Source organism: Hyaena hyaena, unplaced genomic scaffold, assembly GCF_003009895.1.
Source record: "Hyaena hyaena isolate Hyena2069 unplaced genomic scaffold, ASM300989v1 scaffold_18, whole genome shotgun sequence".
In the NCBI taxonomy this organism is placed as follows: domain Eukaryota; kingdom Metazoa; phylum Chordata; class Mammalia; order Carnivora; family Hyaenidae; genus Hyaena; species Hyaena hyaena.
Genome location: NW_024080649.1, coordinates 5,773,387 through 5,788,603, shown reverse-complemented (window position 1 = coordinate 5,788,603; position 15,217 = coordinate 5,773,387). Strand labels below are relative to the sequence as shown.

The window sequence follows — 15,217 nt, the reverse complement described above, 5'->3', positions numbered from 1 at the left end:
TGTTTTTTTTCCAGAGCCACATAGCTTTCTTCCCCTCTGATATATGTCCTTGGAGGCTTACTCCTGTGCACTGTGTCTGTAGGCTTGTCTCCTTTCTGTCTTCCAGCTTGGGGTAGATGGAGGAGGTACCAGGAGACCAGAGGGCAGGAGGAATGGGTTTAGGTAATTTATTTCCCTTCTCCATTCCTGCCAGATTGACAAGTTGCATGCCTCTACCAGTGACCATGATTTCTGTCTTGGAGACCCTCTTCATATAGTTACCCTCTCCAGGGTCAGTTCCTCATCTTGCCTTTTCAGGCCTGGATGTGTGAGTGGACAGTCCACTATCTTTTATTGGTTTCTTGGAACCTTACCCACACCTTTTTAAATAGTCTGTTAAATTTTTCTCAAATTACCCAGAATGTGAATTCTGTTTTCAGCTGGAACCTGATTGTTAGAGTCCCTGAACAGGCCCTGTGATTTTACTTACTTTTTAAGATTTGAACAAATAAATTTTATTACTGAATAGTAAGATTAGTAATTTGGGTTTGTTTTTATCTGTTTTCCACAGGTTTACAGTAGGCTTTTGGAGTTTCTTTTCCCAAGCATCCCCAGCTAAAAGATTATACGAGTGAAATATAAACAACGTAGCCACATTTCAATATTTTCAACTTCCTTCACAGGGTTGGGTTTCTAATTTGCAGCATAAAACATTTGTTAAGTGTCTCTTTCAGAGAATTATAGCACTTTTCTTCTTCACAGTCCCTATTCTTATGACTTGGGATCTTTTCTGTTCTCTTTCAGCATGTTCCTAAGCTAGCATTTGTGGATGCTCCCCGATCTGAGGCAACTTTGTGAAATAAAGATGTCTTTACAACCTCCAACATTTCATGTTGCTAAAGTCACTTCTTTGTTATCTACATCCTTTGTTAACCTGTGTCTTTGTCTAGCTCATTTTAGATACCTATTCTGATTAATTTTTTGGGTAAACTTTATTTTCCTAATATGTATTAATGTACTAGTGTATTAATCAGCTCTACTCTTTATCTGTTCATGTCATCATTAATTTTTACTTTTATTGAGAGGGGAAGATATTTTTGCTTTGACTTTAAGAAAATTTTCTTGTTCATGACAGAACTCTAAACCTCCCCCTTTTGCCCTTATCATTCTTCTCTTCTCCCTTCTAACGTTCTTCTCCCCCAAGCATTCCCTTTCCAGAACCTCATTCGTGTATCTCACATGCACTTTAATGTTCCTTCTATGGAGTTTAGGCACTTGTCTCTGGACACTTGCTCTTCACATAGGGGACTTTACATTTCTGGTTGTGGTTTAATATCCTATTAGACCTGTTGCTAGTTTTCCTTTTTTGTCCTCCACAAACTTTCTTGCCTGTTTTGCTTTCTGCTGAGGCATGTACCTGATGCTTTGTGCATGGGAGAGTGCCTGATAGGATTTGGTAGTTTGTTCTTGTGTTTATTTAGTGATATCTGCTGTTAAGTTCATTTTAAAGGTAAAGAAAATGCAGCTCAGAGTTGCTAAATGGCATGCACAAAGGCTGTCAAAAACAGAAGTGAGGATTGAATATCAAGCCTCTGTCACCTTTGCTGCATTGCCTCTTTGTAGAGCCCTGCTTACACTTCAAGCATAGTGTGCATCCTTCCTCTTCTTGGAAGCTTCCCAGAGCTCTGTGGCAGAATGAATGTCCTCTGCCATTGCTCTCCCTTTGCACTGGCCCTTAGTGGAACAGCATCTGAGTTAAGAGGGATATCAGGACCATTCATACCTTTTTAATCACAGTTTTAATATTATTATTGTGCAGGTAATGCCACATTTGGGCTTTGAACCCAAATCTTGCCCTTATACATCTATCGACTTCATTTCTAGAGTAGTGGTGAGACAGATGGGCTGATGGCTGTGAAAGCCAGGAGCTGGCACCAGTGAGATTTCTCCTCTGTGCTCCTTTTCTTGCGCTATTAGCTCTTTGTCACAGGCTCACACGTGGTATGCACGCTCTTTCTCTTCAATGTTTGTTAAAGGAGATGGTTGTAAATTACTAGCTAGTTTTAAATGTGTTGCTCAGTAATGCACCATACTTATTTTCCTTTGTAGTTTCTCTCTCTCTCTCTCTCTCTCTCTCTCTCTCTCTCTCTCACACACACACACACACACACACACACACACACACACACCACCTCTGGCAAACACCAGTCTGTTCTCTGTATCTTGAGTTGGTGGGTTTCTTTTCCAGACTGTACATGTATTCCACTTATGATACGGTGATTTTGATTGTTCATGTTTTCTGATGAGTTAATATTTTTCCCTTTTTAAAAAATTTTATTTTTTTAATGTTTTTTTTTTTTTCTGAGAGAGAGAGAGAGAGAGCGAGCGTGAGCAGGGGAGGGTCAGAAAGAGAGGAAGATACAAAATCTGAAACAGGCTCCAGTCTCTGAGCTAGCTCTCAGCACAGAGCCTGACATGGGGCTCGAACCCATGAACCATGAGATCATGACCTGAGCCGAAGTTGGACGCTTAACCGACTGAGCCACCCAGGTGCCCCTAAAAAATGTTTGTTTGTTTGTTTGTTTTGAGAGAGAGTACAAGCAGTGGAGGGGCAGAGAGAGAATCTTAAGCGGTTTCTGTGCTGACAGTACAGAGCCCAGTATGGGGCTCTAACTCATGAACCGCGAGATCGTGACCTGAGCTGTAACTAAAAGTTGGACATTCAACTAACTGAGCCATCCAGGCTCCGCAATATTTTTTTTCCTAAGGAGGCAAATGAATTTATATTATTACATGTCTTTGATAGAAATTCTAAATTATATGCTTCCTGTGGTGGGTTTTTTTTTTTTTTAAGTTTATTTACTTGGAGCAAGCTGGGGAGTGGCAAAGAGAAGGAGAGAGAGAGAATCCCAAGCAGACTCCACACTGCCAGTGCAGAGCCTGATGCAGGGCTCAAACTGATGAACTATGAGATCATGACCTGAGTGGAAATCTAGAATTGGACACTTAATTGACTGAACCACCTAGGTGCCCCTCATTTTTAATATTAACTCTACTGTTAGTCTAAACTAATTGGGTTTGGAAAGAATTTACATATAGTAATAATTATATCTTTTTTCTTTCTAGCTCAGTCTTTGTCTATATGTATGTATATGTGCTTTTTTAAAATTCAGAATATAAGGGCTCCTGAGTGGCTCAATTGTTTAAGCATCCAATTTTGGCTCAGGTCATGATCTTCTGGTCCGTGAGTTTGAGCCCTGCGTCAGGCTCTGTGCTGACAGCTCAGAGCCTGGGGCCTGCTTCGGATTCTGTCTCCCTCTCTCTCTGCACCTCCCCCACTCACACTCTGTCTCCCTCTCTCTCTCAAAAATAAATTTAAAAAAAATTTTTAAACTCAGAATTTAAGGTGGTACTTCATATATATAGTCCTGCCTTTTTAACTAATACTGTTGATATATTTTCACTTCAGTAAATACGTTTTAAAAATTTTAGTGGCTATGTAAAAATCCAGCATAAATGTATTATAGTTTGTTTAATAATCAGTTTAATTCTTTGTTCATATGTCTGATTTTTTGGTCCTAAAATGTGTTGATAAATAGTTTTGTATAAAAGTCTGTGCATTGGGGCGCTTGGGTGGCTTAGTCGGTTAAGCGTCCGACTTTCGCTTAGGTCATGATCTCGCGGTTCGTGGGTTCGAGCCCCGCGTCGGGCTCTGTGCTGACTGCCAGCTCAGAGCCTGGAGCCTGTTTCAGAGTCCTTGTCTCCCTCTCTCTTGACCCTCCCCTGCTCACGCTGTCTCTCTCTCTCCTAGAAATAAATAAAACATTAAAAAAAAAAAAAGTCTGTGCATGAATCCCTGTTTCTTTTTTTAATGTTTGTTTATTTTGAGAGAGAGAGTGCCAGAGCATATGCATGAGTTGAGGGGCAGAAAGAGAGAGAGGGAGGGAGGGAGAAAATCCCAAGCAGGCTTCACTCTATCAGCACAGAGTCTGATGTGGAGCTTGATCCCACAAACTGGGAGATGGTGACCTGAGCCAAAATCAAGTTGGATGCTCAACTGACTGAGCCACCCAGGCACCCCTTGGGCTGGATAATTTTTTTGTTGTGGGGGGCTATCATGTTCATTATAGAATTTAGCAGCATTCCTGGATCTACTCACCAGATACCAGTAGCATCCCCTTCAATCATGACAACTTAGAATGTCTCCAGTCATTGCCAGATATCGGGGCAAAACCACTTCCAGTTGAGAACCACTCTAAAATCATAGTTCTAACCAGTTTTGCCAGATTCTTTTAGCTGTTTTTTCCAATAGAATATAAGTTCCTTTGAGGGCAAGGACTATACCTTTTTATTTTTATTGTTTTAGATCTTCAGCATTTAGCTGTTGTCTGATATAAAGATAATCAGTAAATATTTGTTGAGTGGATTGAACATATTTCAGTATAATGGATCCAAGGTATTTCATGACATACAGGCCCCATTATAAACTGGGACTTACGTTAATTATTAAATGTATAAAGGCTTCTGGAGGTAATTTTACAAAAGGAAAACACATCTGATGGGGTTTTTTTTTTTAGTGGTTTTTACACAAGCCAACAAATATCCCTTGTGTTTTTCTTTATAATGGATATCTTGTTTGGTTACTTTGTTAGACCTTGCTTTTGTTTGGATGTTACATGTTTTGAAGTTCAAGTCCAGAATTAATAAACATAGGATTTGTGCTGTCTCGATATGGAATACAAAATGATATACACCCCCTTGTGGGTGGAGGAGGGGTGGTTTTGTTGACTGTAAGTCTTCTGTTCAGTGAAAGTCTTGATAAATAGCCTTCTGTTGAATTTTAAAGTTTTTTTTTTCTTGGACTTATCCCCCTTAGTATATTTGTTAGTATGTGAGTAAATATTAATATTTCTATGCAGTAGTTTTTTTCCCAAAGGCTGAGACAGGAAGCTCTGAGAATTGAGGGAAGAATTAAAAAAAAATTTTTTTAAGGTTTATTATTTATTTTTAAGAGAGAGAGAGAATACGAGCTGGGGATGGCCAGAGAAGAGGGAAACACAGAATCCCAGGCAGGCTCCAGGCTCTAAGCTGTCAGCACAGAGCCCAACGTTGGGCTCAAACTTACGAACCATGAGATCATGACCTGAGCCAAAGTCAGACACTTAGCCAAATTGAACTACCCAGGCACCCTGAGGGAAGAGTATTTTTTGAGTTAGGTTTTAAATTTGATAATCTTTTCTCATCACTACCCTGATGAGATTTTTAGGAGAAGTAGGAGGCCTTGCTGCTACTTAGTTTTATATCAACCTGTTCCTACACCAATAAATACTCATTTTAACCATCACCAGCGTCTTTGAGGTCTGCCTTGAAGATCTCAAATCCTCACCAGTGGTGGCTACCCCATTCTAAGCTGTTTCCATCTCTTGTCTGGACTAAGTAATAGCCTTCTCTTTGGTCCCTTGCTTCTACTATTATCGTCCACCAGTCAGTTATTTACACAAACCAAAGTGATCTTTAAGAAATATGAATCAGGGGCACCTGGGTGGCTCAGTCAGTTAAGTGTCTGACATCGGCTTAGGTCATGATCTCACAGTTTGTGGATTCTAGCCCCGCGTCGGGCTCTGTGCTGACAGCTCAGAGCCTGGGGCTTGCTTCAGATTCTGTGTCTCCCTCTCTCTCTGCCCCTCCCCTGCTTGCTCTCTGTCTCTCAAAATAAAATAAAGACATAAAAAAATTAAAAAAAAAGAAACATGAATCAAATTATGTTATTTGCCTATATTAGAAAACCATTCTGGTTTATAATTTCAGCTAATCCACCTATAATTGATGTTAGTTTCTGTACTAATTTCAACTTGAAGGTAGTAACTGTGTTTCTTATCTTTTTCCAGGAGGAACAACACAGCATGCTGGGCTCTGGATTTAAAGCTGAGCGTTTACGAGTCAATTTGAGATTAGTCATAAACCGTCTTAAACTATTGGAGAAAAAAAAAAGTGAGCAATGCATGATTTCTTTGTGTTTTATTTCCCAAAATACATCACCAGGTTCTAGCACTCTAATATTTGGCTGTTAGGCTAGTACTATAAAGTCTTAGGGATCCCATATCCTTGAAGCTTTAGATATATACTGCTGCCCTTTGTGACATGTTAGACTGAATCACTTTGTTGCAGGGAATAGGTAGCATGATTCCTGAGTTGAACATTTCTGGCTACACAAACAATATTCTCACCTAGACAGAGGAGGAAATTCTAGAGACTAGATGAGTTGGGTCTGGATTTGCTAAGAGAGAGTGAGCTAGGTTGTAGAAGAAACCCATTTCTCTCTGTTGGGGTGGAAGTCTCCTGCAGGCCAGGTGGCCCAGTGTACTGCTATTATGTGACTGGATGCAATTTGTAACTTAGCGGAACTGGCCCAGAAAGCAAGGAAAGAGATTGCTGACTATCTGGCTGCTGGGAAAGATGAACGAGCTCGGATCCGTGTGGAACACATCATCCGAGAAGACTACCTCGTGGAGGCCATGGAGATCCTGGAGCTCTATTGTGACCTGCTGCTTGCTCGGTTTGGCCTCATCCAGTCTATGAAGTAAGATATTTTGTCTTTTTTAAATCTATATTTAGGTATGGCTTTTAGAAAAAACTACATATTTTAGGCATACATTTTGATGAGTTTGGATATATGCATACACCTGTATACTATCATCACAATCAAGGTAATAAAATTTGTTTCCTCTGGAAGTTTCCTTGTGTCCCTCCCTTTCTCCCTCTTTTTTGGTAAGAATACATGACATTAGGTCTCTACTCTCTTAACGTTTTCAAATTTATTTAATATTTATTTTTAAGATAGTATTGTGTGTTTTAATTTTTTTTAATTATTATTTTTTTAAGTTTATTTACTTTGAGAGAGAGAGCAGGGAAGGGGCAGAGAGAAGGAGAGAGAGAAGCCAAGCAAGCTCCGCATCATCCACCCACACAGCCTCACAAACTAGGAGATCAGACTCACAAACTGGGAGATCAAGAGTTGGGTGCTTAACTGGTTGAGCCACCCAGGCACCCCTGTTTTTAATTTTTTAATGTTTATGTGTTTTTGAGAGAGAGAGAGAGAAAGCAAAACACAGAATCCAAAGCAGGCCTTGGGCTCTGCTCACGCGGTGCTCCAACCCATGAACCATGAGATCATAAACTGAGCCAAAGTCATATGCTTAACCAACTGAGCCACCCAGGCGCCCCATACCCTCTTAACATTTTTAAGTGCATAGTACAGTATTGCTAACTATAGGCATAGTGGTGTTCCAGAGGTATCTAGAATTTAATTCATTTTGTGTAAGTGTAATGAAATAAAGTATTTTGAAGACCTAAATCAAATCACCTCTTTGAGAGAGGGAATTTGTGAAAGCATTAATACTGATCTCTAAAACATGCGAGCGTCTAGACTACTTTACATACCCAAGGACCTTTTTCCTCATGGCTTTGCTGGAAGGCAACAGTGAATTGATCTCAGTGTAAACTATTTTTGAAAAGAAAGGAAGAAATCTGAAATCAAAGGCCTAAGTTTGAGTCTTGGCTCAGCCATTTCCCAATTTTTTGACCGTGGGCATGTCAGTTAGTTTGAGTTTCACCAAAAGTAAAGTAGGAACCCTAGAGTAATTTGTGAGAATCCAATGAGATTTGTGAAAGAGCTTTCCAGGGCTATCAATTATGATACAAATGGTAGGGTTTATTGGTTTGTTTTAAAGAATGTTAAATTTTTTTTTTAAATGTTTTTATTTATTTCTAGGGGAGAGAGAGAGAGCGTGAGCAGGGGAGGGTCAGAGAGAGAGGGAGATACAGACTCTGAAATAGGCTCCAGGCTCTGAGCTGGCAGTCAGCACAGAGCCCGACGCGGGGCTTGAACCCACGAACTGCGAGATCATGACCTAAGCGAAAGTCGGACGCTTAACCGACTAAGCCACCCAGGCGCCCCTAAAGAATGTTAAATTTTACTAAATTTTTTCCTTACTTAGGGAACTAGATTCTGGTCTGGCTGAATCTGTGTCTACACTGATATGGGCTGCTCCTCGACTCCAATCAGAAGTGGCTGAATTGAAAATTGTGAGTACAACCAGTTTCAGTGATATCTGTAGTTTGTCATATTGTTAGGTTGGTTAACAAGTCATTTCTGCTTTGATCGGATATTTTGTACCCTTCTCATTCATGCTGCCTTTGAAACAGGCTTTATAAATTTGTAAATTTGTCTCTACCTCCTTTTCAGCCCTCATATAATGCAACAGAACAGTGTTTTGCAAACCTGAATAATTTTTTTAAGGCATAAAGTACTGTGTACCTTCAGTTTTGTCTTATTTTTATTGTAATGTTAATTTAAGTATATTCAAATAGAAAAGTTCTTGGACAGCTGTAAACTGGAAAAGTTAACGTTAATTTAAGGTGACATATTTTGCTTCATTCATTAATTCCACAAATATTTATCAAGTTGATTTTATGAGCTAGGTGGCACTGAGGGTACAGCAATGGGCAAAATATGATACTAGCTCTACTCTTGTAGCTTAGAATCTAGCAGAAAAGACAGACATTAACTAAAAATTTTCTAAAAATTGTCTCCTCACAACAGGGATATAGTACTGACTGCTAGGATATAAATTCATTTGGGTTGTTAACTATTTTTCATCTTTGCCTTTTTGTTTTATTCTCTAGATTGTCTCAGTCTTATCGCTTGACCCATCTTTTTTTTTTTTTTTTTAAGTTTAGATTTGAGAGAGTGTGTGTGGGGTGGGGTGGCAGGGGCAGAGAGAGAACCCCAAGCAGGCTCTGCGCTGATACCCTGAGCCACAGACCATGAGGTCATGACCTGAGCCGAAATCAGGAGTCAGACAGTGAACTGATTGAGCCACCCAGATGCCCCTTAAGATATCCTTGTCTTCTGTATGTTTTCATTTATTTTAAAAAAAATTTTTAACTATTTATTTTTGAGAGAGAGAGAGACAGCGGGAGTGGTGGAGGGGCAGGGAGGAAGGGAGACACAGAATCCGAAGCAGGCTTCAGGCTCTGAGCTGGCAGCACAGAGCCTGACACGGGGCTCAAACTCATGAACCATGAGATCATGACCTGAGCTGAAGATGGATGCTTAACCAACTGAGCCACCCAGGTGCCCCTGTATGGTTTTTTTTTTTTTTTTTTTTAAAGAGCTCTTCTTAATACTCGGAATATTTACTTTATAGTCTGTTTTTGTTTCATAGCTGTCAATATTATAATTTCTTATTAGCTTTTCTTGTTTCTATAATGATTGTTTCCTTCTTTTTGTTTTAGACTATTTTATAGTAGAGGCTTTTGCACAAGTTTGGTTACTCTTGGCTCTTGGTTTATATTTACATGTGAGACACTAAAAAAGTGGCTTGGAACCTCTTGTGTGCCTGGGTGGGGCATATTGCCAGAAGCATTTATTGTTGAATGATTTAAGCCCTTTTTTAAGGAAACTCCATGGAGTTTTAGGAACTTGGTTTTTAACCTTGGTATGATCATTTCCCTCGGAGAGGAATCCTATTTTCTACCTCAAGGGTGTAAGCTGGCACCCAGAATTTCTGAGAACCATGGGAGGAGGAAACCAAAGGTCTAATTCTTCTCTTACAGAAGACTGACTTTTTCTGTTGTCAGTAAGTATCCTTGCTCTCTGCTGTGCTTGGAGTCCAGAGTCCCTTTAGTTTAACCTCCCCAGAGTAAGCCTCTTATATTCTATTCCTGTAGGGATGGTAGTCATAAGTCATAGAGTTTTGTGGGTAGAGTAATGGGAGAGTAGAGGGCACTGGTTCTTTTTTTTTTTTTTTTCTTTTTTTAACTAAGCTCTACATCCATTGGGGGGCTTGAACTCACGACCCTGAGGTCAAGAGTCACATGCTCTACCAACTGAGCTAGCCAGGCAATTGCTTCTTACGTAGACTTTTAATTTTAGTCTCTTTTTTCTTTTTTTAGTTTTTTTTTTCTTTTTTATGTAATCCCTGCACCCAACATGGGGCTTGAACTCGTGATCTAGAGTCTCATGCTCCCCCAACTGAGCCATCCAGGTGCCCCAGCCTGTCTCGTTTTAATGTCTCCTATACTCTTCCTTTATATCAAGATTTATTCAAGATGAAACATATATATATATATATATTTTTTAATGAACTCCTTAAAAACTAGAAAAAACCTAGGCGGGTTTTAAAAAATCTCATAGTGGGAAAGGCCACAAAAGACATAAAGTGATTAACATAATAAAAAAATTTCTGCATAGTATACAGCAACCAAAACCATTATCAAAAGACAAGTGACTAAATTACATCATCAATACTGGGTCTATATATTCAACAGTGAGTGCCTCCTCACTGAGCTCTCAGGTGTTGGGACCACTCTGATTCAATGCCAGTCATCTCCTGCCTGGACTATTATAGTAACTTCTTGAACCTTCTTCCTATATTTACTTTGGTTTCCTTTGGTTTGTTCACCATTCCATCAGAACAGCTTAGGGTTTTATTGAAAACACAGATCTGATCCTGTCACTGCCTCTTGCTTTAAAGCCCTTTAGTAGCTGTTGTTCTTGTGATAGAAACAAAATTCCTAATATGGCTTATATGGCTCTGCATTTTCTGGTCCCCACATGCCTTTTTTACTTCATTTCCTGTCACACTTTTCCCTTAGGCTCAAAACTGACTTTATTTCAGCTTGAGGATTGGCCTGGTTTTTCCACCAGAGGCCTTTGCACATGCAACAACATTTTCCTAGAATGTTTTTCCTTCCCTGTGTTAACTCTCAATCATCCTTTATGTTTCCATGAATCACTTTCTTCAGGAAGCCTTACCTGGTTTTTTTGATCAGATCTGATTTTATTGTTACAAGCTATTGACACTGTGGTATACTTTGCCTTTGTGGCACTTATTACAACTGCATTTGTATCTTTATTTGCGTGATTAATGACTGTTTTCCTCAGATTATAAGGCTCTATAAGAACAACGTCTGTTTTTCCTGATTGTGTTAATAGCATATATCATGTTTGTAATGGAATTTGGCGCATACTTACAGCTCAGTGGCTGGATGAACAAATGTGAATTAATATGTACCCCTTAAGGCTTTACAGACCCTGTTTTTTTTTTTAATTCTTGCAGTAAAAAGAAGCATGTTTACTATTAATTAATAGGAGGAAGTTTGAAGCAGCTTGTAGGAATGGTTTCCACTTGTATTCACTGTTTTTTTCCCCCTCTGTAGGTTGCTGATCAGCTCTGTGCCAAGTATAGCAAGGAATATGGCAAGTTATGTAGGACCAACCAGATTGGAACTGTGAATGACAGGGTAATGGACATACTCTTTAAATATGATGCAGTAGACAGGGTTGTGGGAATGTTATCCTATTGCTTGCATTGATTCTAGTGGGTCCTGCTATATGGCTGAGTTAATCTAGGGTTGCATATTTCATAGAGTGAGAAGGCTTTCTGGCTGGCAGTGCCATCAGCCCCTTACTGCTTCTCTAAACTTCTGTTTGTGAGGTCCCCCTATCTTTTGTGCCCCTTGTGATTTGTGGATGTAGAATCGAGGAGAGGAGTGGATAAATTCAAATGTGGAAGGCGAGGGTATCATCAGTCTTATCAACATCTGGGTCATGTGTAACCAGAGAACGTGAAAAAGGCACGGATTTTGTAATATGTCTCGTGATTGAAAAAACAAATCATTTAACTGTTCTGGCCTGCTTTTTTCTCAACTTACATATTAAAAAAAAGGAACAAAGTTTAAAATTGAGACAAGTTAGGCTTAAGGCTAGTTAGCATAGATGTTAACCCTGGGTCTTTTATTTACAGCTAATGCACAAACTGAGTGTGGAAGCCCCACCCAAAATCCTGGTGGAGAGATATCTGATTGAAATTGCCAAGAACTACAATGTGCCCTATGAGCCTGACTCTGTGGTCATGGTAAGTTTAGAGTCTTTCAGAGTACAAAGGGAAATGAGTCTCTAGATATTATTTTCTTAAAAAATAACCATATTCTTTGCACTAAAGTTTGTGCATGGAAGTTTAAGCCTTTGTCTCCTTAGTGCCTTTTTGGGTAACAGTAAATATGCCTGCATTTCCCAAAGAGTATTTAAGGATCAGATGAGATGAATGATGAAAGCACTTTGAAAAGGTACAAACCTTGTTACAAATACAAAATGGAATTGTTGCTTTTCAATGAATTTCACAGAATTGAAGCAAGAAATGCCCCAAGACCCAGAAAGGATCCTGAAACATTTATTGGGTGCCTGCCCTATACCAGACAGTGCACAGAAAGCTCAGAAATACAGAAATAAAAACAAGGTCACTGTCCTGAAGAGGCTTATAGTGTAAAGAGGGGAAATGTACAAATAATAATCACTCAGTTAAGGTTGGTGGGTGTAGTGCGTGTTTTAGTATGCTGCTCAGACAACCCTCCCCCATCCCAAATAGACACACCTCAGGATAAAAGCATTTATCCTCCCAGCTCTTGAGAATATTGATGACCAGTGCTCATACACAGCTGAGTGCTCCTCCAGCAGTGGCTGTCAGAAGAAAGCTGCTTCATCTCAAGTCTTTCCTTCACGGCAGCCTGTATTTAGTAACTGGGATTTTAGACTCTGCCCCATTTGAAGGCACCTGCTGCAGGCCCATCCCAGCTCCAGAGCTCCCTAAGGAATTGACTGAGCAGTCCTTGTGTCTGTCTGCACAGCAGCCCAGCTTTTCCATTTGCCCAGCCCTGCTTCCTTTACTGCCCACAAGTCTTTATTCCAGGAGACCACTCCAGTAAACTTCCTCCATGCTGATTTGCATCTCAGGGTCGGCTTCTGGGGGACCTGGCCTGCATTGTGGGTTAATGATACGAGTTTCTCTCTTCTTCTCAGGCAGAAGCTCCTCCTGGGGTAGAGACCGATCTTATTGATGTTGGATTCACAGATGATGTGAAGAAAGGGGGCCCTGGAAGAGGAGGAGGAGGAGGGGGTGGTTTTGCAGCACCAGTTGGTGTACCTGACGGAACAGTGCCAGTGCCTATGCCTATGCCTATGCCCATGCCCTCTCCAAGTACTCCTTTTTCCTACCCACTTCCAAAGGGACCAGTAAGTATACATATAAGTGTGGATATAAACTCTAGAAAGTGTAACAGAAGAGGACACAATGACTGTATGAATACACACAAAAGTTGTAGGTTGTTAAGGTTGAACAGTAAGAACATTTGGTATTAGTGATCATATTGTGGAAAAAAATACTGGGATTTGAAGAAAGTTTTTTTGGTTTGTCTGTAGTTAATGCTGTGGAAAATACAGAGAGATGGTATTAGAGAAAATTTTTCTTATAGGTTTACTGGTAAATACCTTTGGGACCTGCTTCAGCCATGCTTCAGCTTCATTCATTTTTTTCCAAAAATGAATACTGCTTATTACCTGGTGGAAAAACTTATTTGTAGACAAAAAGGTGAAGGTCATTACTAGTAATAGGAAAATCTGATTAGAATCTTCCTTTGTAGACATGGAAGCAGTTAATTTAGTAATTTAAAGACTAGCCTTTGGCTATAGATCTTTAAAGATCTGGAATTCTTCTGGGAGTTTTTTTTTCTCTTTTAGGGCTCTTGAAAATATGTATATATTCAATATAAATCGAATATTTACACTGATTATATGTAGTTATTTCTCCCTTACCATACGACAAACCTCAGAAATCGCAAATTGGGGCCATGTCTCTGATGTTACCTTTTTCCTCTTGCAGTCGGATTTCAATGGATTACCAATGGGGACTTACCAGGCTTTTTCCAATATTCATCCACCTCAGATACCAGCAACTCCCCCATCGTATGAATCTGTAAGTGCTTGAGCCTCTTTTGTAAGCAGCAGGAGAGTGACTCCCATGAAGAGAGAGCAAAATAATGGCCACAGGGAAGGCAAAGTTTTGATCAATTCCTAGTACCATCATTGCTCTTGCTTTGGATTCTTGTGTTGCTTTAACGTTACCCTGGAAATTGGGTGGTGGCGGCTGCGGCATTATCATTGGTGGCAATGCTTTGCAGTTAAGCCAGGAATCAGGAAGGAGCCGAAGGTCTCTTAGAAAGTTCCAGTAGTGCACTTGCCTAGTCTTTTTTTTTTCTTTTTTTTCTTTTTTTTTTCTAAGGCAGAGAATTGTATTGAGTTGGTATAGTCTTGGTGTTAGAATATGATAGTTATGATAGTTAAAATACCAGTTTTATGAATTCAACACTGTGTAAAGGAATAGTGGCCAGATTTTTTTCTTAAATAGAAGTGTCCACTTAATAAATTTCAGCTGATAGCACTAATTTTACATTTTAGTTTTGTAGATAAAACTTGTTATAAATATGATAGTCATGTCTTGAATCATTGGTGGTTGCACAGCTTTGATTCCAAATTAGAGGTCTCCTTTTCTGTCAGCCTTGTTTCGTTAGCTAGTATGTGTCTTTTGAGACCTATTTCCTTCCATCTGATGAATTACAGAGAAAACAAATCGGTATGACATTTGCTGGCAGCTCCTCCTGTTCCTGAATTTCTTTAGTGCTCTTTCCTTTAGTTTTTCCCTTGGGCCTGGGTTTTTCTTAGTTTTGGTCTTGCATGCACTGAAGCATTGTACACAACTGTATCTAGGAATGAGGTGGAAGATCTTCAGTATTTGAGGACTTGGTTCTTGGAGATGAATTCAGTTGGTTAGTGTTTTCTCTCTGCCCAGAAGGTGAAGGTATCAAAGAGAGGTGTGGTGGTGTGGTAAGAATTTCCTTTTTCTCTGCTTGGTGGTTAAGAATTTAATGTTGTATCTTTCTAGTTGGAAGATCAGAAAAGGTGTATAGGGAGTGGAGCGGCAGTTTCTTTGGAGCGGTTCTGTTGCTTCTGCTTAGCTTTTGGAAAACACAAGGGCTTATACCAGTATCAGTACTTTATTGAGTAATGCCATTGCTTTCTCTCCTGGTAATATTTGTGTTTCAGGTTGATGACATTAATGCTGATAAGAATGTCTCTTCTGCACAGATTGTTGGTGAGTGTGAGTCAGAAACCCTCAGTGCTGAGAATGAATAATTCTCATTATTTCATGTCCATGGCATTTTACCCACATGCCCTATCCTTTCCCCGAGTGTAGTGTGACAAAAATATAACTCAGGATTTCCCTTGTCCATAAAGAAAATACCTTTCTGGCCCCAGAGAGTCTTACAAGTTCCTTGTTTCTGAAACAATACTTGAAAAAATACAGAGAAGTATATATTTTGATGAGTTTTGATTTTATAT

At 39.6% G+C, this 15,217-nt stretch overlaps 1 protein-coding gene across 3 annotated transcripts in view; it reads left to right on the top strand.

The window, feature by feature from the left end:
* IST1 (IST1 factor associated with ESCRT-III) overlaps window positions 1–15,217 on the top strand; it is a 33,016-nt gene that overhangs the window by 15,751 nt on the left and 2,048 nt on the right. Inside the window, exons 2-9 of one of the 3 annotated variants that reach the window (XM_039221843.1) lie at window positions 5,868–5,970; window positions 6,379–6,559; window positions 7,977–8,064; window positions 11,203–11,286; window positions 11,790–11,900; window positions 12,842–13,054; window positions 13,701–13,793; window positions 14,963–14,969. In XM_039221843.1, coding sequence (XP_039077774.1) covers window positions 5,883–5,970; window positions 6,379–6,559; window positions 7,977–8,064; window positions 11,203–11,286; window positions 11,790–11,900; window positions 12,842–13,054; window positions 13,701–13,793; window positions 14,963–14,969 — 865 coding nt within the window. In that variant the 5' untranslated portion in view covers window positions 5,868–5,882. Of the gene's footprint in view, window positions 1–5,867; window positions 5,971–6,378; window positions 6,560–7,976; window positions 8,065–9,222; window positions 9,621–11,202; window positions 11,287–11,789; window positions 11,901–12,841; window positions 13,055–13,700; window positions 13,794–14,920; window positions 14,970–15,217 lie in introns of those variants that run through there. The other 2 variants (XM_039221835.1, XM_039221852.1) reach the window with 2 other exon arrangements.